The sequence below is a fragment of the Nyctereutes procyonoides genome, unplaced genomic scaffold, assembly GCF_905146905.1.
Source record: "Nyctereutes procyonoides isolate TBG_1078 unplaced genomic scaffold, NYPRO_anot_genome, whole genome shotgun sequence".
Lineage (NCBI taxonomy): Eukaryota > Metazoa > Chordata > Mammalia > Carnivora > Canidae > Nyctereutes > Nyctereutes procyonoides.
The window spans coordinates 49,648,194-49,671,746 of NW_026575020.1; the positions used below are offsets into that span (position 1 = coordinate 49,648,194).

The 23,553-nt window shown below is 49.1% G+C and overlaps 1 protein-coding gene across 2 annotated transcripts in view; it reads right to left on the bottom strand.

Annotated features, from left to right (window-relative positions):
• FAM20A (FAM20A golgi associated secretory pathway pseudokinase) overlaps positions 1–23,553 on the bottom strand; it is a 48,938-nt gene that overhangs the window by 1,235 nt on the left and 24,150 nt on the right. For both annotated transcript variants that reach the window (XM_055333445.1, XM_055333451.1), the window contains 9 exons: positions 9,951–10,135; positions 9,205–9,255; positions 7,309–7,387; positions 4,801–4,893; positions 3,724–3,839; positions 3,036–3,216; positions 1,871–1,980; positions 1,381–1,462; positions 823–882 (listed from right to left, as the gene is read on the bottom strand). In XM_055333445.1, the coding sequence (XP_055189420.1) occupies positions 823–882; positions 1,381–1,462; positions 1,871–1,980; positions 3,036–3,216; positions 3,724–3,839; positions 4,801–4,893; positions 7,309–7,387; positions 9,205–9,255; positions 9,951–10,135 (957 nt within the window). The remainder of the gene's footprint in view (positions 1–822; positions 883–1,380; positions 1,463–1,870; positions 1,981–3,035; positions 3,217–3,723; positions 3,840–4,800; positions 4,894–7,308; positions 7,388–9,204; positions 9,256–9,950; positions 10,136–23,553) is intronic.

Below are 23,553 nucleotides of genomic sequence, written 5' to 3' on the forward strand. Positions count from 1 at the left end.
TTTCACAAGCCTGACTTCGACACCAGAGAGGTATGGAAGTGGGTTAGACATTCTCTAGCGAATGGTGGCCAAAGGTCAAAGGACTTCCTTTCAATCTGACACGAATTTGTGGGACTTTTTAAAGATTTTTTTTTCATTTAAATTTTTTTTTTTTAAGATTAGTTTTGTTTCTTTTGAGGGGAGAGGGGCAGAGAGAGGAAGAGTCTTAAGCAGACTCTGTGCTGAGTGCAGAGCCAGACCTGGGACTTGATCCCATGACCCCGAGACTAGGACCTGAGCCAAAACCAAGAGCTGGATGCTCAACTGACTGAGTCACCCAGGTGGCCCTAAATATTTTATTCTTAAGTAATCTCTATACTCAATGTGAAGCTTGAATCCACGACGCTGAGATCAAGAGTCTTATGCTCTATCGACTGAGCCAGCCAGGCGTCCCCAGTTTATGGGGCTTTAATCAGGATTTTACTTAGATGGTGAGCAAGTAGTAATATTTACGAGCTTATGTTAAGTGCTGAGCGAAGCAGGGAATCTGATTAGTCGTGTCAAAGACTATCAGGCTCTGCAAGGGTGAGCTCTTCTCTGAGTGGGTTCGAGATTAAAGTTGGCAACTGAAGGGTTTAAAAGATGAGGTCCTCATTCATCCTCTGCTGACAGATGGGAGAGATGGGGGTTGCCGGGGAAAATTCTGTCAGTGGACAAGAAATGAGGTCATTCCTGCTCCCCTACCCACCGGGGTCCTAGCCCAGTGAACACTGAGACCTTCTGAGCTCGGCTGTGGGGGCATGGAGAGTCACCTTGCCACCTGCCCTGGAGCTGGAGGCTCACCTGCAGCACTGGGACAGCGGGGACAGGATGGAGAGTTCGTCCTGGGAGTGTCGTCCAAACCTGGAAGGGGACATGGGCGTTCAGGGTGGCCCGCAGCACTTCCCTCCTAATGGTTTCCAGTCTCCTCTCCCTCAGCCTTGTTTGGACTCACAGCGTGGGGTAAAGTGCCAGGGGCCATGGAAGCTGCCTCTGCAGCCCCCTCCTTGTCCATCAGCTCCCAAGAGCCTCTGTGCCGGCATCATTCCTTCTTCCTTCCTTCATTCACTCATTCATTCATTCCCTAACTACAGGGGGCCAGACACTGAGGATGGGCCATGCGCTCTGCCTCCCAGACTGAAGCATTGAGTAAAGAAATGTGGGAAACATCAGTCTGTCTCACCAGGATGCTCTCGGGTTGGAGGAGAATCCAGCGTTACTTAGCAAAGATCAGGAGAAAGAGGAACTGGAACAAGTCGGGCCAGGACACAGGGACGGTGACCATGGAAGGGCCTCATTCTCGGGGGGCCTTGGGGTTGTCCTGAGCAGCTACGGCCGGGACAGCCGTGTTGGGACGCTTACCCTCTGGCGTTGTCAAGGTGGATGAGGAACCCATCATCCCCGAATTTGGTGAACATCTCATAATGGTGCCGGTCCATATTTCCTGTAAAGGAGGGCGGATGCTTCGGACGTCTGCGTCCTCCCCGGGCACGGAGGCCTGTTCGCAGTTGAGTCAGGAATCTGAGCCCAGGGCCCCACGCTTCCCACGGTTATCGGCGATGGTGCAGAGGGAGAAGGAAGCCAATGGAACAAACAGACCCTCGTGTGGATGGTTTTCACCTGGTGAAAACCTGGGTCCTGGGGGCCAGCCTTGAGTGAGGTCCCCTCTGACAAGGGGAGCACGTTCACCTCTGTCCTCTGGGGCCTCTGGCACTTGGAGGCTGTGGGCCGTGCGAGGTTCCTCGGGCCTCAGAGTCCAGGCTCTGCCTCGTTGCCCAAGGTCACGGCGAATCCCAGCCCAACAGCCGGGGCCAGGGCCAGGGCCACCAAGTGCCCCAGCGCGGGGACCTACCTATCAGGAAGTCGAAGATGGCCATGTCAATGATGTTGAGGAGGCGGTTGCTGCTGTTGTACGGGTAGATCTGTTTGACGGTGTCGCAGTAAAGCGGATTGACCTCCCACCTGAGGGGGAGAAGAAGTCCTGGGGCTGGAAGAGCCAAGATGGCGAGGTGTTGGGGGCCCTCCTCACACCTGCCCTCGCCCCCCAAGTCCCGGCTCCCTCATCCCAGCCCGGGCTGCCGGCAGCTCCTGGCCTGCAGGCTGTAGGTAGCTGGGTACATGGGGGGCCCCGGGGCAAAGACACGTGGCAGGCTGCAGACTCCCACGTGGGGGAGAAGAAGGTTCTGGGTCTTGAGCATCCATTCTGCTGGGCGCTACACTGATGGCTGGGTTACCGTGGGCCGGAGGGGAGGCGGTGGGGCAGGAGGCCACCTGTCCCTCACCTGCTTCTCTGCAGCTCCTGTCACTGAGCCCCCTGGACCTGGCCCCCTAGTTCTCCTGGACCATTCGGAGCCCCCGTTCCCTTCAAGGCCCTTATTCTCTCTCCCAAGCTCTGGCTGCTAGGATGCCCCCCCGTCCCTCCATCTGCTGGGCTCGCTCCGGCTCAGCCTTCGTGGGTCCTCTAGGATCTGTCGTGTCCTCCAGGGACCCTTCCCTGTTCACTTCTCTTCCCACTGGGACTATTCATTCATTCAGCTGATAGAAACCAAGTACTACTATGTGCCAGGGGGTGCGCTTGGTCCCGGGGGGCCTGGAGTGGGGGGAACAACTCTGGGGCTTGGCTTTCCAGGGCTTACTCAGGTGGAGCAGGTGGAGCAGGTGGAGCAGGTGTTGCTCCTTCCGGCTCTGCATGTGCTTCTCCAGATTACAGCAAGGGTGCCACTGTGTTTTCATAATCTGGCTACTGGTCTGACGCCCCCCCACTCCCCAGGGCTGGGAGCTTCTGGAGAGGAGAGCCCGTGTCTCTCAGTTCCATACCCCCTTGCACATAGGAGGCTCTTTGTGACTGAGTACCCGAACTAAAGGGGGGAGAACAGGCACAGCTGGCCCCAGGATCGGGACGAGATCAGGAAATGACTGGGGTTTGGGGATCCGAGAGCCAGGCTGGCTGCAAGGCCTCGGTGCAGGGACTGCAGCCCCACGCAAGGGACGGCACCACGGCCAGGGGGCCCACTCACTCTTCTTTTCCTGCCAGCGAGTAGGAGCGGATCCAGGGGTTGGGCACAGACAGCCTGGGGGCCAGGTTGAGGGACGGCAGGAAGGCGGACAGGGAGCCCTCCAGCAGGTGCGGGTTGCCACAGACGGCATATTCAGTCTTGCACATATACGGGCACTTGGCAAAGAAGCACACGTTGCTGGCTGGAGGGTGCAGGAGGAGAGAGAGAGGAGGCCTAAGAGAAGGAGGCAATGCCATGTTCCTGCTCCCACCCCCGCCCCCCGAATCCTCCAGGAGGGAGGGGAAAGCCTCAACGCTCAGCCAGGGAAGAGGCCAAAGAAGAAACTATTGCTTTCCCCGGCGTCGGGGCTTGTGAGCGCTCGTAAACCGAGCATCCTGGGTACCAATTTTTCAGATGTCTCAGGGCGGAGAAAGTGCGGGACCCAGCCCCACTGCATCCCATTCAGGTGACTAGAATGCTCTTTGCTTGAACAGGTGACATCTGGTTCCAGGAGGCTGGCAGGGCAGTTCCCGCGCACACAGGCTACTTGGCATCTCACAGACTACCTTTCCCATCCCCAGTTCGCCTGGGGTGATGCTCAGGTGGGCCGGGGTGGGAGGGCCTGAGGGCAGCCTATAGCCATCCGAATGAGGGCGGGAGCTCAGGCCGTGCTCTTCACCCCAGCACGTTGTTCTGGCCAGTTCTCTACCTGGAGAGACGAAGAAAACGCTCTGCAGGATTTCATTCTTGGTGACTTCCAGGATTTCCTTGGTGACATTGACTAGCCTCCCCACTGTGGGTGGCACCCGGCGGAAGTCCAGAATCCTGCAGGAGAGAAAGCCCTGTTCATGTCTGAGGACTAGTCAGGGGGCCGGAGGGTGGCCCATTGGAAATGGCATTCCTGACCGTACCCAGCCTGGCCAGTACTGAGCCGACCGCGCCCGGGGCCAACCTGTATCTAAAGGGGCTGGAGGAGGGGTGGAGAAGGAATCCTTATTCTAGCAAGCCTCCTGGGCCAGCCTTCCCACCACCTGTGTTCTAGGTCAGAGCTTTCCATACTTCAGTTGAGCATATGTGTGACCTGGGATCTCGCTCACACGCAGGCTCAGATTCAGCGGGTCCAGGGGGAGCCCGAGATCCTGGATTTCTGAAAAGCTCCCAGGGTGATGCCCCGACTGCCAGCCCAATAAAACACACCTAGAGGAGCCACGACAGGCACATGGGAGGGGAGGAAGTTCATGAGTGTGCTTTCAACCTTTTCTTTCTTTTTTTATAGGTTTTATTTATTTATTCATGAGAGACACAGAGAGAGAGGCAGAGACACAGGCAGAGGGAGAAGCAGGCTCCATGCAGGGAGCCCCATGAGGGACTTGATCCTGGGTCTCCAGGATCACACCCTGGGCTGAAGGGGGCCCTAAACCGCTGAGCCACCCGTGCTGCCCTCAACCTTTTCATATCATAACCTTAAGACTCCTGGGATACATGGGAGTGGATGCATTCTTCCCATTTCCAATCAGAAGACTAGAGCAAAGAGCAAGGTCAGGTCCAAGGCGGCAGCCTGAGCAGCCTGGCAGGGTTGGTTCTCTTTCTAGGTCATTCATTTCATCATCTTAGAGGCCTCGTGTTGTTCAGACGTGGGGTTAAATGGGAAATGTGTTGAGTTCAAAGGCGCCACTGAGGTTCACGAGGAAGACCGGTGCCAGAAGGAAGAAGTGCCAGGAAGGCCCCACCTGAGGTCTGCCCAGCGGCCCTGTGGTGGTCCGTCCTTGCGGGGGCGCAACCCTACCTGTCCAGGTGGAAAGCTGCGATCTCGGCGTTGTGTCTCTGAAAGTCAATGAAGTAGAAGAAGTCCTCGGGGGTCTCTTCATCTCGCTGCTGTCTGGAAGGAAGGGAGGAATCAACGCCCTGGACTCAGACTTCATGAGGAGCCTGAGGAGAGAGCTGAGAAGCATGACCGGAGGGAAGAGAAAGCAGGCTTTCGCGCTCTTAATGTACACGTGCATGATGGAAAGACATGCCAGGGACAGCCCCCGGCCCCCTTGGCTGGGAGAAGACTCACGGGCTTCTTGCAGGACCTTGTCCTGCAGGCACGCCCCGTACCAAGTCTCCTGCCTGAGCCACTTTGGTGCCAGCAGCTGATCCTTTAAAATTAGTTGAATTGGGAAGAAATATAGACATTCTTCGGCAGGTATAAGCAGAAGAGAGGGACTGGCCAGCCAGCCAGAGGTAGCACAGACCCAGATGTCAAGAGTTAGAGGTGGGGTAGGAGGCTGGGCTCTTCTAAAAGGAAGAGTGTCCTTGGGATGTGGTTTAATGCAACTGACATTTGAAGACCAGAAAAGGTCCAGGTCTTAGGGTGACAGGGTAATAAATGAGCTTGTCCCCTCAGAGAAACCTCAGCGGAATCCTGAGAGGGAGCCCAGCCAGAGGCTTGAGGGAGGCTGGTGTAGAGGAGACTGATTTTATACATTTTAAAATCTCTAATGGATTCCTGAAAAGCAGCAGGCCCGCCCGAGTGTGATGGGCCAGCCGGGTACGTATGTACAGAGAGCTGCCTCCCGATCATTCCGGGCAGCGTGGCCTCTGGCCCCGAGGTTGACTTTGCCTTGCTGCTAATACACACGGAAGAGTGATGATCTGTGATGAATTTTATAATCCGCTGCGTGGGACTGCATGAGGGCTGCAGAAGCAATTCAAATGTAAATACACATAATTTTGCAGAAAGCTGTAAATACACAGCTCCAGCGATCAAAAGACATAGTGATGTGCACTTGGCCAAAAAACACAAGTCCTGGAGACCACGGTGAAGGGCTGCTACAAGCAGGTGTTCTGTTTTATAGGGTGCATCCTCATTTCAAGGACAGGTCCCTGGGCTGAGGCATGCCCCCCACCTTCTCACTAGCGGCGCCGCTGGATGTCTAGGCAGCAGGGAGCGGCCAGGGGTCCCCCTCTCCAAATATTAATTCCTGAATTCCCTCCATAAGAATACGCAGTCTCCCCGACACCTTTTCGAATTTTCTAAAACATCATTTCTCTGTTTCTGGATGGCAAGTCTGGATGTGATTTTAAATTTGAAAACCATTTTTACATCAGTGCCTCTCAGGCTTTGGCAAGCGTCGATGTATTCCTCGGTGCCTGGATTATATATACATTACACGAAAAATGCAATCTTTAATTATGGTCATATTTATATTATCCAAAGATAAATTTCTACTTTCCCTTTTTAACATGGGACAATTTTTTTTTTTTTTGCTTTCAATTACCTATCGAAAAAAATGCATGCCTTTCCGAGAAATACGTCTTAAAATGATGCTGTTTGGCTTTGGACTAAATTGTATACAAATGCGGATTACAGTTTACGTTATGGCATAAGAATAGACAAAATGGCTTTTATGACCCAATGTTGGAGAGTTTGCATTCTATTCAGGAGGAAAGCTGGTTCATTTGAACAGTCTTTGCCTGTAGTTTGTAAGTGATGGGGGGAGAGGAGAGGCTGTAGGCTGGTACTTCCTGTGCTTTCCTGCATATAAAACGTGGCCAGTGTGCGTGGTTTTCCTCCCCACGTACGGAAAGGGAAAGCAAGGCTCTCCTGCTGTATAATGAGCTTAAAGTTTTAGAGAAATCACAGCCATCCTAATGTGCCAGATAAGAATTCTCAGAGAATGCAACTCGCGGATCTGATGCTGGGTGGTGGATTTGCAGATTTATCATTGTTTTTATGCTTCCCTTTGATGTCTCCTGTTTCTACATCATGTTCCCTTTGCCTCCTCTCTTTAACCAGGCTCACTTAGGAGTCTACGCTAACCCCCATGACTAACCATAACAATCCCTAAAAACCCTGTAATGCCCCAAACGTGGTGGCTCTGTGTTCAGCTGACAGGTGCACCAAAGAACCACCTGCCTGCTTCTCGAGCCTTGGCTAAACCAGCCACGCGTGCTCACTGCGATCGCTCCCTTTTATTTTTTTTAAAAAAGATTTTATTTATTCCTGAGAGACACAGAGAGAGAAGCAGAGACACAGGCAGAGGGAGAAGCAGGCTCCATGCAGGGACTGGATCCCAGGAGCCCGGGGATCACGACCTGAGCCAGAGGCAGATGCTCAACCACTGAGCCACCCGGGCATCCCGCGATCACTCCCTTTTAAAAGGAACACAACTTTTTCTCCCCAGGATTTTATATGCCTCAATATCAGATGAGATCCCCTCCCCAAACTGTCCACATTTACTAATTTTCGGTCAAAACTCCCTTACGGCTGCCACAGCTGGACGTGGAGGTGAGGAAGACGGTCACTTACCTCATGGGTTTGAACATGGCCTTCCCGAAGTCTGAGAACCTCAGAACCAGCTTGAGGTGGACCCCACTGGGTTTCACGACTGTGAGGGGGAGAAGGGAGAGTTAACGCTGTTTCTGGGCCTATGACCTCAGGGCTTGTAACCTGTGTTCACTCAAAAAAAAAAAAAACCCACTAGATTTCTTCTTTCTGCTCTTATGTAATAAGACCCCGGAGACCAGCATTTGCTTTTGAAGTCTCCAGGGTAAGTTCTAGCATGTCAGTCAGGCCTTGGAGAGTGTGTCTGGGGGGCTCAAAACAATGCTTTGTCTGTTCTCCTGGGAAAGGGGAAAGTGATGCAGTTTCCCCGAGATAGACACTCACTGAAAACCCCGCAGAATGTTTTCCTAAGAAGAACTGGAGTCTTCCCTGTGTGCTTCTGTGGCACCCCGATGGGTTCTGATTATGCCACCTGTTACATCCCGTTGGACTAATTTATCTCCATCCCTCTCTCTTTTATATTTTATTTATTTATTTGAGAAAGAGAGAGAGAGAGCATGAGCAAGGTCAGAGGCAGAGGGAGAAGGAGCCTCCTGCTGGGCAGGGAGCCCGGTGTGGGGCTCGAACCAGGACCCTGGGATCATGCCCTGAGCCGAAGGCGGATGCTCAACTACTGAGCCACCCAGGTGCCCCTCAACGTCTTTCTATTTAGGACTGTATACCTGGGCCGGGACAGGGTTTTGATGGATAAGACACCTGGGCGCACCTACCTCCCCCTGCGGTCAGTACTGTCTTCTGATATGTTGTGTTCTGGGTACTTCACCCGCTTTCCCCTGTCCTGGCCTTGCTAGGACCGGGCAAAGTGTTGGGACAACGTCTAACTCACCTTCGTGTTCTGTATGATGGCAACTAGCAGGCAGGTACTGAACTAAAGCAAAGGGAAGCCCGGGGGCCCTAAAAACTTTCCTTTGAACCTTTAACATGTAATGACACAGATGAGAATTTCTATGTGTTCAGTATATTGAAGCAAAGAGATGAGGTTACTCACTACCGGGCCAGGGAGCTTGGTGTCCAGGCACCACCACATCCAATTCATAGCCCCTGGGAGCTACTATATCTCAGGTCTGTCTTTTTGAGTCTGTTCATCACTTGCCCTGGTGGGTCTCAACTTTGGCTCCATTAGAATCACCTGGAGGGTTTTGCAGTTCTGATGCCTGGACCTCACCTTGTGCCACTGAACCGAGACCCTCTGAGGTAAAGGGCAGTCCTCAGTACTTTTTAGAGCTTTCCAGCGAACTCTAGTGTGTGGCCAGCTTAAGAACTACTGTCCAGGGGCGTCTGCCTTCGGTTCAGGTCATGATCCCGGGATCCTGGGATCGAGTCCCGCATCGGGCTCCCCGCAGGGAGCTGTTTCTCCCTCTGCCTATGTCTGTGCCTCTCTCCCTGTGTGTCTCATGAATAAATAAAAAATAAATAAAATAAAATAAAATAAAATAAAATAAAATAAAATAAAAAAACCACTGTCCAGGACAACTGCTTCTTAAACCGATGAATGTACTCTAACCCCTTGAGGATTTGGTTAAAATCCAGATTCTGGTTCAGAAAACCAGGGTGGGGACTGAGATTTTGCATTCCTAATAAGCCCTCCGATGATGTTAATGATGCAGACGACCACACAGGACCATGCACTCTCCAGCGGGGCCCTAGTTACAGCTCCTCCTGAGCGCTTTTTCTTTGGTGTGGGTGGGTGGAGAGCATGTTGAGGTCTCAGAGATAAGGCAGAGAGAGTCTCGCTCCTTCAGCTTCCAGCCAGGACCCCCACGGGATGGACGGTGGGCCCCTCCCGTTGCTGCCAGGCCCTGAGGTTCCCCGGGTGGTGGCGATGAGGGGATAGGACAGACGCAGGGCTGGGCCACTTACTCTGGGTGCAGTCACATGCCCCGAGCAAAGCCTTCTCGTCCTGACTGTAATCTGGAAAGGAAGAGAAGGGCCGTGAGAACGCCCAGCCTTGCTCCTGGGAGCCTTTAGACCACAGAGTGGGAGGCGGTGAGGCAGCCGGGGGCCCTTGCCCATTCAACGGGGGATGGCTCAGGGCCCCAACTGCCTGTGGCCTCCATCCTGCTCCATCCCAGGCCCTACATCCTCTGGCCCTTCAGTGGACGCCCCTGTAGCAGTGAGTGACTGATGCTAGATTGGTCCCTGTTAGGGACTAGATTGTTAGAGCACTTGAGAGCACAGACCCGGGGCAGGGGGACTATGTTTGAATCCCAGCACCACCGCTGTGTCTTTGGCCAAGTTGTTTCACCTCTCTGAGTCTCAGTTTCCCCACCTGTAACATGGCCATGATAATGTCCACATTGTCTCGTTGCTGTATGAAAGAGGGTTGTCAGGTTCCAAAGAAGCGCTCAGTCAATGGTAGCAACCCCCATTCTTTAAGTGTTCAGAAACACTTTTTCTTATAGCTCTCTGATGGGGTCGTGATGAGATTAAAATGGTAAGATCTCATGCAAAGGGGAAAAGATCAATGTCTATGTTTTTCTTTTTCTTATCCTATCAAGTGTCAGAGCCAACCCTTTAACATTTTACGCTACAGCCCAGTCTGAGTTGGTTTATGCAGCCTTCCCGGGAGAAAGTCAGTGCATCCCGCCTGAGCCTGTGCATCTCACCAGCACTGATGGTGGGAAAGCGCCTCATGTCGTGGAGGAGTTGGCTGACGACAGGACTGGACCGGGAGTACAGCCCACGGCGGCTGATCCCCAGGTGGAACTGGACCCAGCTGGCCTCCTGTCGGAGCTGCAGGGGAGCGTCCAGGGAGGTGAGGTTGAGCTGCTCTTTGTACATCTTGTGTCGTCTGCAAGAGCAGGGAAAGTTTGCTTTGTTTTGTTTCAGTCAGGGCTATAAGAAGTGCAAAGACATGGGGTGCCTGGGTGGCTCAGTGGTTGAGCATCTGCCTTCAGCTCAGGCTGTGATTCCGGGGTCCTGGGTTCGAGTCCTGTATCAGGCTCCCTGCAGGGAGCCTGCTTCTCCCTCTGCCTAAGCCTCTGCCTCTCTCTGTGTGTCTCTCATGAATAAATAAAATCTTAAAAAAAAAAAAGAAATGCAAAGACTTGTCAAAGTGCGTTGTCTGGACTCTACTCATTCTTCCATTCATTCAGCAACAGTAGGCAAGCACCTCCTTTGTATGTGGCTTTATGCTGAGCTTAGGATACCATGGCGGGGGGCAAAAAGGCACATGCCTTCCTGGCCCTCAGAGGGTTTATAATCCAGTGAGTGCAACAGGCACCCTGGTTACACAATGCCACACACAAATACACAAATACCTAACTACAAACCATAACAAATACGGCAGATGATTAAGAGTAAAATTAGGGACCTCATATAATCTGGGATCTTAGGAAGATGTCCTGGGTCTCTTTGTGCACTTCTCAATGAAAAAGTCTATATGTGATATTCCCCACTATTTTCTGACCTACAGAAGTAAGCAGATGGGGGACAGAAAGAAGGTCCCTGGTGAGGAGGAAATGAATAGAGAGTGAGGATCTCTTCAGCAGGGCTGGAATCTAAGTAGATGAAGCAATAAGTCATATAGGAAAAGAAGAATCCATTAGCCACTTACTGTTTGTTCCGCTCAAGAGCCTTTTCTGCCAGGGTCAAGGAAGAAAGTAATAAAACAACGCCAATGCCAGATAGGGCCTAAGAGTCTAGTTTAGGAGACAAGTTGTATGTCTATGAAATCATCAGAGCAAAATACAAAGCAGTTGTAAATTGACTGCTAGATAGGTGGTTCAGACTAAAACACCCCAATATTTTGGAGAAGGGAAAGATGCTTACATGACAAAGTGGTCAGATGGAGACCACTGTGGAGGAAGGTGGGCCTCAGCAGGATCTGAGAGAATGGATGGTGTTCGGATTGAATGGCGTATTACACGGGTGCTCCTGGGTTAGGGATAATATGAGTGGTAGGAGAGGCTGGCAGGGGACAGTTGTATCTGAGGATCAGAGGGGCAGGTTGAGTAAGCAGGTGGTTAAGTGAAGAGATGGAGGCCTCCAGTTAGAAGGTAGAGGAAGTGAGCACGATGTCATCTGGTGAGGTAAAAGCTGGCCGTGGAGGCAGGTGGGATTATGGGGGCAGGGAATGGGTGTTCCTACATATTTCTCAAACTGGTACCATACCTCTGAGGTCTGTGATGGGGTGGGGGTGGGGGTGGGTTTTTTTTTGGCTGAAATTTTTGAATTCTGAATCCATCACTTTGAATTCTGTTAAGAATAAAAGTATCGGGATCCCTGGGTGGCGCAGCGGTTTGGCGCCTGCCTTTGGCCCAGGGCGCGATCCTGGAGACCCGGGATCGAATCCCACGTCGGGCTCCCGGTGCATGGAGCCTGCTTCTTCCTCTGCCTGTGTCTCTGCCTCTCTCTCTCTCCCTCTCTGTGACTATCATAAATAATAAAAAAAAGAATAAAAGTAGTAATACAACTGAGTCAACACTGACTCATTGTTTTGTAAACATTTAATTATATATGAATTCATTTTGATTTGGGAGTCTTCATTTTCGAGCCAATACATTTTCTTTGTTCGGGTCTTGGAGCACTTGAAAAGCGTTTGTGTCTTTTGTGTCTTTTAGGCACGGCGTCCACATTGCTAACGGATAAAGAACTATGACCTACTGGCTTAGTCCAGGCTGCCCACACCAAACACCACTGGCCAGGCAGCTTCCACAGTAGCCATTTATCCTCTCACACTTCTGAGGGCCTGCAGTCCGAGATCAAAGTGTGGCCAGATTTGGTCTCTCCTGTGGCCTCCCTCTAGGGCTTGCAGAAGGCTGTCTTCATTCTTGCCTCCTCATGTGGTCTTTTCTCTGGTGTCTCTTCCTCTTCCTATAAGGACACCCGTCTGGGACACCTGGGTGGCTCAGTTGTTGAGTGTCTGCCTTTGACTCAGGTCATGATCCTGGGGTCCTGGGATTGAGTCCCATATTGGGCTCCCAGTAGGGAGCCTGCTTCTCTCTCTCTCTCTCTCTCTCTCTCTCTCTCTCTCTCTGTGTCCCTCATGAATAAATAAATAAAATATTTTAAAAAATATAAGGATGCCCGTCCTATTGAGTTAGGACCCACTCTATATAGGACTCTTGGGGGGACAAAAATCAGTCCAGAGCTCCCCCACAAGCTTTGCTCTCATCACCAAGAAGGTCCACTTCAGAAGACTTTCCTCAACGCAGTCCAGGGGGTCAGGAGGGAGGAGGGGGGTGGGATGGCAAGGCAACTGTACAGCGCTGGGACTTCCCACCTAAACACACTTCCACCCATCTGCGGGATTTGATCAGACTCATTGCTGTCAGCCAGGGCTACATAATCCCATTTTTTTCTCTAGTCAGCTTCTTCTGGGGGCTATGGGAAGTACTGGGCAGCAGCATATGTATATTAGTCTGCTCTAGTTGCCATAACAAAACACTACAGGCCAGGGGGGCTCAAACAATAGGCATGATTTCTTGTAGTTCTGCAGGCTGGGAGACCCAAGATCAAGGTGTAGGCAGATTCAGTTACTGATGAGGGTTTATTTCTGGGCCTGTGGATGGCCACCTTCTCACTAGGACCTCACATAGAGAGAGAGGAAGCTCTCTCTTCCTTCTCTTACAAGGACAGTCATCCCATCGTGGATCCCTACCTACATGACCTCATCTAAACCTATTTATTTTCCAAAGATACCCCCTCACCTCCAAATACCATCACATTGGAAGTTAGGGCTTTTGACATATGGATTTGGTGGTGGTGGGGGGGGAAGGGAGCCTCATAAATATTCAGTCCATAAAAATATGAGCCTATTTTTCCACCCTGAACTCATCTGGAGAGAAAACACTTACTTAACATGCAAGGGAGAGCACACTCCCCATCTAAAGGGGACAGCTGCTATTAAGTTTCAGTTAACAGTAGTCATGCCTTGTCATTGCTCATTCATTTATTCATTCATCAAATATTTGTTGACTGCTAGACACTGATCTACATCCTGGAGCTAGGGATGTGTACAAAACAAAGTCTATGTTGTCATGAAACTTACATTTCCCAGGAAATCATTTATTCTGGGTTTTGAAGAGAAGTTAGAAATCTAGATTTTGACCAGAGTGTAGAACCTCCTTTATTTTTTTTTAAAGATTTAATTTTTTTAGGATTTTTAAAAGATCTTATTCAGTCATTTGAGAGAGAGAGAGAGAGAGAGAGAGAGCACAGGAGCGAGGGGGGAGAGGCAGAGGGAGAAAGAGAAGCAAGAAGGGAACACAACGTAGCACTAGCTCCCAGGACCCCAAGATCATGACCTGAACCGAAGGCAGACGCTGACCATCTGAGCCACCAGGGAGCCCCCAGAATCTCCTTTTTAAACACACTGACTTACTGGGTATACATACAAAGGAAATGAAACCAGTACCTTGAAGAGAAACCTGCACCCCCATGTTCATTACGGTCCTATTCACAACAGACATGGAAGGGACCTACATGTCTGCCAATGGATGAATGGATAAAGAAAATGTGGTACAGATACGCAGTGGAATATTATTCAGCCTTAACAAAGAAGACAATCCTGCCATTCGCAACATCGTGAATGAACCTGGAGGACATTGTGCTATGTGAAATAAGCCAGACACACACAGAAAGGCAGATACTGTATGATCTCACTCACCCATGGAATCTAAAATAGTCCAGCTCAAAGCACCAGAGAGTAGAATGGTGGTTGCCAGGGGCTGAGAAGAAGGGGAAATGGGCAGCTGTTGGCCAAAGGGTACCAAGTTTCAGTTACGCAGGATGAATATATTCTGGAGATCTAATATACAGTGGTTTATTTTTTAAAAAGATTTTATTTATTTATTCATGAGAGACACAGAGAGGCAGAGACATAGGCAGAGGGAGAAGTAGGCTCCATGCAGGGAGCCTGATGGGGACCTCGATCCCGGGTCTCCAGGATCACACCCTGGGCTGAAGGAAGACGCTCAACCACTGAGCCACCCAGGTGTCCCTACAGGAGTGTATTTAACTATAGAGTTAACAATACCGTATTGTATGCTTGAAATATGCTAAGAAAATAGATTTTTAGTGTTCTCTCTACACACACACACACACGGTAACTATGTAAGGGGATGGATACGTTAATTAGTGTAATAGTGGTGAATTATTTCACGATGTATGAAAATACTAGGTATATCGAAATATTAAGTTGTACACCTTACAGACCTACAGCTTTTGTCAATTGTACCCCAATAAAGCTAGATCAACAGTGACAACCACAACAAAATAGCAACCCGTTCGTGTTCAGGGCCCTGTGCTGTTAAAGCAGATGAGGATTCGATCTGAGTCAATGCAGGGTAATTTTAAGACACACGTAGCTCTGGGGAAGTCCATGTGCAGAGGAGACAAGGCAAGACAAGGGAACTCTGTTATTCTAAGACTTTGGTCTCCAAGAGCAGAAGAGGGAAAGACGGCTGAGACCTCTCTCCCAAGTCAGCGAGCCCGTGGCGGCTGTCCAGCCTGGGGGGAGGGGGGAGATTGGAGCCACTGGTGTCATTCTTTAAGATTGGGGCCATTGGTGTTAAACTGCTTTTATGAAAATCAGGCGAAAGGACAAATTGTTGACCAGGTCCGAGGCCTCCTGCCAACTTTTCCTTATGTTATTAACATTTATTTTTATGTTAACAACTAGTCGGGCCAGGCTCTCCTTCCCCAGCCTACTTTTTGAGGCCTAAAGCTAAGTGACTGCTAACCTCTCCTGGGAGTCTGATGGAAAGATTGCCCAGTCCCGAGCTAAGCCAGTCACCCTGAACTAGAGCAGCGCCCAAAGCAAGTTAGGAGGAAAAAGAGACATTCTGGCGAGCTGGGTTTGGGCAGCAGGGGGAGGGGTGAGGGTGGGGTTCTCCTAAGTGGCTCTCTGAGCTAATGAGTTCCAGCAGCATCCAAAGGAAAAAAAACAAAAAACAAAACAAAAAAAAACCCCACATGTGGTGAATTGAGTGTAACTTCTGGACAGGGACAAATGGCTCTTTAAGGCATTCTCATTTGCCTCTAGGTGGGGACACATGGCTCTCTGGCTTGCTGTTCTGCCCTTGTGGGAGCCTGCCAGCGTTTCTACCTTGGGGACAGAGGGTGGGGACAGGGAAAGAAAAGGCATTAGGTATCTTTCCTACTGCATAATTCATTTCTTGTCAGAAACTTTGCTTGGGTGCCCTTGGGGACAACCAGCAGGGTGTGCTAGAGCTGGCTTGGACGGGGAGCTTGGAACTGGCCGTGATGGGAGATTGGACACCATGGCAATTGGCAGATGTTACAAATCAGGGTTTTCTTTTTTTCCTCCCAAAAGGAGAGCTGGTTTTGTAGCACACCGCTGGCCTGTGCTCTGATTATGGCTGTGTGTGCGCAAGTATAATTGTGTGTGTGCAAGTGTAATTGTGTGTGCACAAGTATAATTGTGTGTGTGCAAGTATAAAGTGGTGAACACAGAGAGAATTTACCTGCTTTCTTTCCTGAAAGACAAAAAGAGTTTTCTAAAAGAGCAGCTCAGTATGTCAACCATATGTACTACTGTGTGGTTACAAAGATGTGTGTGTGTGTGTGTGTGTGTGTGTGTGTGTTGTACATATATATATCTTGTTTGAGGACCTGGATGCAAGCTGCCATGCATGGGTTTCACGGTCATCTGAATGGAACAAGTCCTCTTCCTCTAGCTGGTTTGGGTTGAATTTCCACCACTTGCCCTTTGAAAGCTATAGTTCCTGGTCCTAGTGTTGCATGCTTGCTCTGGCTTTGGGAGATGGGGTCAGGTCCCCCCCTTATGCTGCACAGACACACTCTGGAGGGACAGGGCCTGGCCATCTAACCCTCAGGTTCCAATAAGGACTCTCAAATTCATTCCTCATGCCCACAATTATTAGGGATTTTTTTTTTACTGTACTAATACTTTTTTTTTTTTACTGTAAACAAAACCACTTCCCTAATCCTATCTTACACGTGGACAATGTAGTAAGTGCCTTTCTCAATAATCTTTATTACTCAATGCCTAATTAAACCCTTGCTTCACCTCCAGACTCAGTTAGAGTTATTGGTTTGCTTAGTTGGTTATTTTCGAGATAACCTTAAATCTCTTCCTTATGAGGCTTCCAAGACGTACGGTCCACCGTGACGGAAATCTTCAGCTACAGAACTCCTCCAAGCACCATCTTCAATGCCCCCCATCTCCAGCCTGAACATTTCCTTGATGTTCCCAAGTAAAGAAGAAACACAAAAGCAAAAGAGGAGGCCTGTTTGGGGTGACAATACCGACAATGGCGAAGGTCTCCTCTGGCTGGAATGAGGTGAGTGTGTCACAGGAGGCACAGTGCGTTAATAATTAATTGGCACAGTGAAGTAGACCAAGAGCTAATCACCAGTGCAATCACAGAAAAAGGACACAGAGTTTGTGTCACAAAGACCTGGTTCTGCTTCTTACCCGCAGAGGGAGTGACCTTGAGGACTGGGCTAGGTGCCATTGCCGTGCACGCAGTACCCTCTGTGAGCCTACATGGGATACATAGTCTCATGCCCAACTCGCAAATGAGAAGACCGGGAACAGGGCATGGCCTTAAAAATAAGTAGATTAAGCCCTCTGAGCCTCAGTTTACTGTTGTGGAAAATGGGCATACTGCCCATCTACCTCACTGTGTCCTAAGAATTAAGTGTAGTAAAAAAAAAAAAAAAAAAAAAAAGAATTAGGTGTAGTAATATCCAGCCACAGAGAAGGCATCCAAGAATGGCTGCTGCTTTTAATTATTATTATTACTGTTCATAACGACTGGAGATCCGAAAACTGGAGAACGTTTTCAGAAAGAGGGTTGTAGTGGGTAAGTAGAAACAACCGGCTTTGCAAGCTGGAGCGGAGTCCTTGGAACATGCCACGAGCAAGGAAATGACATCTAGGTCATCTGTTGCATTAGACACCGCCATGCGCATGCTTTGGCTCATCTTCAAGGTCAGGGATCTTCCCCGGGACCTCAGAATTCCTCTGTGACTTGACTCTTGATGTGCATACTAAGCACTAGCCAAGGTGCCTTCGAGGCACTGGGGAGGGATGCCATGTTCCATCTTTTGAGTGTTCAGGCAGGTCTGGCTAGGTGGGAGCCTGGGTCCTCCTTTGCTTCCTGGCAGATGGAGAGGTGCACAACCTCCCCTGTTCCTCCTGAGATCCTGAGGGCACAGCCACTGGGGTGCGGTATTAATAAGCCAGGTGCTGTGAGCACGTCAGGCAAGGAGGGGAGACAGCTGTGACTCAGAGGGCTCAGGGAAGATCTGGAAGGTTCTCAGCAGCTTGGGTGAACTCCCCACACTCCCTATCACTGATCTCATGGCTTCAGGTCTGAAAAAAAATTCCTCCCTGGTGCATAAATTTCCTTGTCTGGGGGAAATAGAAAAACCAGAATTCACCACCTCTGCCCCCAAACAAGGCCTAGATGCTTCTATTATATTCAGAGAGTCCCTGTGGGTGGGGGTCAGGCCCTTTTGGAATAATGTTGGCACGGGGCCATGCAAATATGCACACAGCAGTGCTCTCCTCTGCTGGCTACTCAAGTGGAGAGGCCAGGGCAGCATCGGAAGGGGAAGGTGGGGCCACGGTCTGTTCTCCAACACCAAGCAGCAAGCTCCGTGTCCCAAAGTTACCAGTGGCTTAAACTCAGACATCTGACTCCTTTCCCCTCCAGTTTATTTCTAAAACCAGTAGTATTGCCTCTATGACCCCTAAAATTTCCCTCTTCTTCCTGCTGCCTCGCCAGCTGGACCCTCACCTCTGACCTGGACCCTGGGATATCCTCTTCCCTGGTACTCATAACTCGGTCTCCCCCCTCTGCCCTCCCGGCCTCCCTCACAGCCAGAGGGACTCTCAAGCAGAGCCTCAAGTGTGTGTCTCCCTACAAAATCCTCACTAGGTCCTCACTGCCCACAAAATCCAGTCCCAAACCCTCGCTCTAGCATTCCTCAATGTGGCCTCTCCAGCTTGCAGGCCAAACTCCATGGAGCTTCCTCTTTGAAGCTTTTCCAGTCCAACCACCGGATATGCTCTTTCTTCCTCATACCCACACATCTCCATACAGCTCCCATTTCTTCTGTCGCTCTAGCCATCTTCTGAGCTAATAGTGATTTAGACACATTTCTCATTCTTTTCTAGCACATCGAGGTCAGGGACAATGTCTTGTTCATCTTCGTTCCCCTTCCAAAACCCGACACAGCCCCTTGCACATGGAAGGCACTCAACATTTATTCTTGAAAGAAGTCGGAAGCTCTCAACTAGCACCAATACATGCTATGGCTCAAGTATATTTTTGGTATTAATGTGCTGCAAAATATTTCAGGGATTTGACGGTCTATAATTCAAAATGAATCTGGTCTTTCCCAGGTTATTTTGCCTCAATTGTCCCCAAAGAAAACTTTCTAAGTAAAGAACTCCCCAGGAGTGAGGGAATGACATGCAAGAGTCGGAGAGGGTAACTAGCAGAAAGATTCATGAGGATGGGCCCTCTTTCTCTGAGTTTAAACATCCCAGCATCATTTATACCCAAGACCTACCATAGGTATAAGGGATATCTCTTATAGATATCTCATAGTTTTTAGTTGCACTGGGCCAAACGAACTTCCAAATAATTTTTTAAAAGATTTTATTTATTTATCAGAAGCGGGGGGGGGGGGAGAGAGAGAGAGAGAGAGAGAATGAGTCTCAAGCAGACTCCACACTGAGCATGAAGCCCAATGTGGGGCTCGATCCCAGGACCCCAAGATCATGACCTGAGCCAAAATCAAGAGTTAGACGCTTAACCGACTGAGCCACTCAGGCGGCCCCTTCCAAATAATTTAATGCAAAATCATTTTGAAAGTCCTGGAGAAAGCACATTTCTTTTGATGGGTGGTTTTAAAATGCTGATTGTCCAGAAGAATATTTTTTAAAAAATTCAAGGTCCCAAGACATAAACATGAATGGGCAGCATAAATAATGTTTTTCTGGTCTTTGGAATTTTAGGGAGCTTGCTAGGTTGTGCTCCGACCTTTCTGGTCTCTTGATCTGTTTCCCGTTCAGCCTTCCTTGATCCACCATGAAATGGTAGAATTCCTGAAGGCTCTGTTCTGGCTCTCTCTCCCTCTAGCCCCACCTTTGATATGATTGCATCCATACCCATAGCTTCATTTGCCACTTCAAGTGAATTCAAACCTCCAGCCCTTTGAGCTGGAGACCCATATAAGCTGTAGCTGCTTGCTTCTATAAAGGACCAGACAGCAAATATTTTAGCCTTTGCAGGCCAAGATCGTCTCTGTCTCAACTGCACAGTTCTCCCACTGTGGTATGAAAGGAACCTTGGACAAAACAAATGAATGGGTAAAGCTGCCTTCTAATACTTGCTCTACTTACAAAAACAGGTATCGTGGGCCAGATCAGGTCTGCAGGGTGTAGTTGCCAAGCTTTGTTTTAAAAGCATCTGCAGTCAGGGGCACCTGGGTGGCACAGTCAGTGGTTGAGTGTCTGCCTTTGGCTCAGGTGGTGATTCCAGGGTCCTGGGATCAAATCCTGCATCAGGGTCTCCGTAGGGAGTCTGCTTCTCCCTCTGCCTATGTCTCTGCCTCTCTCTCTGGGTCTCTCATGAATAAATAAATAAAATCTTAAAAAAAAAAATGCATCTGCAGTCAAGGAGTTCAAACCAAACTCATGCTCTTGCCTCCAATCTGGGGGACTCAACTGTGGTTTCTGGCCACTGAAGGTCACCTGTCTTAGGTCAGCTTCTCCCTGAAGCTGACCCTGGGCTTTGGGTTAAGAAGCAAACTACGCTAAGAGAAGCCAGAGAAGGTGCGTGGGAAGCAAGATGGGGAAGGAAGAAGCCAGACAAAGGTGCAATTTTAGGTGAGGTCCTCTCAATCAGTCTGATCCTTGGGGGATGAGGTGGGCTCTGCAACTTGTTACATCTAGAAGTTTGTCCTCCACGGGGAGTCTGCTTGAGGTTCTCTCTCTCCCTCTGCCCATCCCTCTGCTCTCTCTCTTTCTCTTTAAAATAAATAAATATTAAAAAAAAATATTGGCAGGATTGCAGCCTCTGAAGGCTCAAGGGATGAAGGCTTCCTGTTTCTTCCAGCTGGTAGTGGCTCCAGGCATTCCTTGGCCTGTGGCTACATCACTCTAATCTCTGTGGTCACGTGGTCTCCTCCTCTTCTCTCTTCAAGGACACTTGTGACAGCATGTTGGGCTCATCCAGATAATCCAGGATTATCTCCTCATCTCAGGATCCTTAACTTACTCATATCTTTGCAAAGACCTTTTTTTTTCTGAATAAGGAAGCAAACAAAGATTCCAGGGATTTGGTGTGGACATCTTTGGGGAGCTATTTGCTTGTAACCTAATGCAAAGAGTAAAACTCCCAGGGACTTCTGGCCCCTTCTAAGGGTGAGGCCGGTAGCAAAGCGTACAGAGCTGGAGGATGGGTGTAAAGCTGGCAGGGAACCAGCCGTGTGGATTACACAGCTGTCCTTCTGGCTAAGCCAGAATTCTAGGAGTCATTCTAGAAACTTCCCTCTCCTTCCCCACAATGTCCAAAATGCTGATACGTGTTTTTTAGATGTGGCAGGTAGGCATTTCCTCTGGTTTCCACTACAATAAATAATAGGCTCATAAAACCCATGACCTAGAACGGGGAATTTCTGTTGTTCATGAGGACCATGGCTTACTTTTTCATTGTTGGGCTTACTAAAGAATCTCGAAATCTTTATAATTAGAAAGAAAAAGGTAAAGAGCTCCTGAAATCAAAATGATTGTTTTTCAAAACGCAAAGCTCATCCTGCCAGCCTCCTGCCCAGGAGCATTCTGCATCTCCCTATTGGGGTTCAGTGAGCCTCTTTTTATCATTGCTCAAGGCCTGTGTTTGGTCAGTGTGATAGCTACGAGCCACACGTGGCTATTTAAATTTAAACTAAAATTAAGTAAAATCAAACATTTGGTTCCTTGGTCGCATTTCAACTGCCCAGTAGCCACATGTAACTAGTGGCTACTCTTTTGGACGGCGTGGATCATAGAATGTTTTCATTATTATGGAGAGTTTTATGGGATGACATTGGTCTCAGGCCATGCTTCTCTACTCCAGCCACGAAGTTACTGATCCGTCCCACCGCAGGGACTTGGAACATACTATTTCCTCTGTCCGGGGCGCTCGTTCATTCCCTCTTTGCCTAAATCCTTCTCATCTGGCCTCCAGCTCAAGCCTTACTTCCTTGAAAGTCTGCATTGACTCTAGATGAGTCCTACGTCCCCACCTTTGTGTTCCATTGCACTGTTACGTCTTCTCCTTCGCTCAAGCTACTCTTAAAATCGCACGCGTGCTTGTGTTTATCAACCCATGCGCTGCAAAGGTAGAGTCTTCTTTTGTTTTCTTCTTGACACTGGATCCTTAGCCTTTGGCACGTAAGAGGTGCTTAAGAAATATGTGTGGAGTGAGTGAAAGTGCTCTTTAGCTCACTCACAGCAGATGCACAGCTCTGAAAGAACTACCTACTGTATTTTTCTGGAAAGACAGTTAATAGAAATCACAAACTTACTCAAGAGAAGCTGATTTGCATGCTTTTTTAGATATCATATGTTTGCTATAATATTAAAATCTCCAGACATCCTACCTGCCATCCTTTCTTCTTAATAATTGTGTCATCTTTCAAATTCCCTGGTTCTCCAGCGTCAGGACAGAATGAGCTGATCTTGGGAAATAACCTTTGTCCTTTCTGCTGAAATAATAAGTCTCCCTTTGGCATCCGAACTAGAATTCCCTTCCAAAAGCAATGCAACGATGCCAAGCCCTCTTCAGCATAGCTATTTCAATTGTGCACCACAGAATTTATATTTTGCTAAATTCGGTGGTTATGAGGCTCTTATGAGAAATGACACTCCTTCTCCTTTGAAAGCTCACACTGAAGTCCCCTGCAGAGGAATTTGGTGATAATCCATTAATTATTTTCTAACTACTTGAATCCCTGTTCATTTCCTGGAGCTGTTCATTCCTGAGAAATTCTAGAAGGTGCTGTGCCAGGTGCAGAGGTCTCACGGGCTTCCCCCGCTCCATCGCCTAGGCTAGGATGGATGATTTTTGGCAGTTTGTGGAGCACTGGCCATCTGCACCCAGGATCCTGAACAGAGGGAGGAGGTGGGAAATGGGGCTATCAGGCGCTCAGGCAAAATTCTTTCTGTTGGAAACTCAGTATGGGGTCATTATGCCACAGCATCCGAAGGGAGACAGAGCAAGAGTGAGATATTTCAGAGTCAAGTGTTTTCCCAACTAAGCTCTGCGTTTCTCAAGGGGAAGGATCCGCCTTGGATTTCTTTTGCTTCCGCCTCACTATTTGGCAAAGTGCTGCGCACACAGCAAGTGCTCTATAAATAATGATTCCAAGATGTCTGAACAAGTTTCCTGCTGCAAAGATGCCATCGGGTTCCAAAACACTAGTATCAAGACTTGGTAAGGGGATCTCTTGAACCCGGGAATTGCACTAGATTTTGATCTCTGTTAGGATGGAACTTAGGGGATTGGTTTTCTTCATTTTATGAATTTCCAAAAGCACTCTGCTAGGAAGAAAATTTAAAAAGCATTACAGTGAGTCTCTGTGGGACTTGGCTTTCCATTTAAATCTGTGCACCTGCTTGATCCATATGTCTCTTTCAGTATTCTTATCCTTGACATTGGTCTTAGAAAGAACATTTATTCAGAATTGTTTATTGTGGTGGTAATGAGTTTGGAAAAATGCTCCTTTCGATCGTTCTATATCTCCTGTGACCGAGAAGGATCCAGGTTTACTGGGGCCTGACACACATTTGGAGGACCATTTGTAAGCAAAAGAGTGCAAAATTATGAGTACAAAATTAGGCACTAGAGTGGCTATTTAGAATGAGAAGAGATATCAACAAATTAAGAGTGCCTTGAAGATTTAGATCCCTTTCTTCTGAGATTCCATATTTATCTAGAAATAGGTCTTGCCTGCAACTTGGCTCCATCTCTAGCTAGCTTTTCTCCCCACCCCATGGCTCCCAGCACCCCCAGGGGAAGTCGGGGAGCCTGGGCTGATGCTTTATCAGCATCATGGCAAATCTGCCTTGGACTGGCAAGTACGCAATTCATAACCCAGGAATATTTACGTAGCACCTAGCATGTCACTTTCAAGCACTACTGGACCTTCTAGATTCTCTCAACCAGTAGCTGAGTATGAGAAGGTCAGAACAATAGCATCAAGCAGAAGTGATTGAGGCCA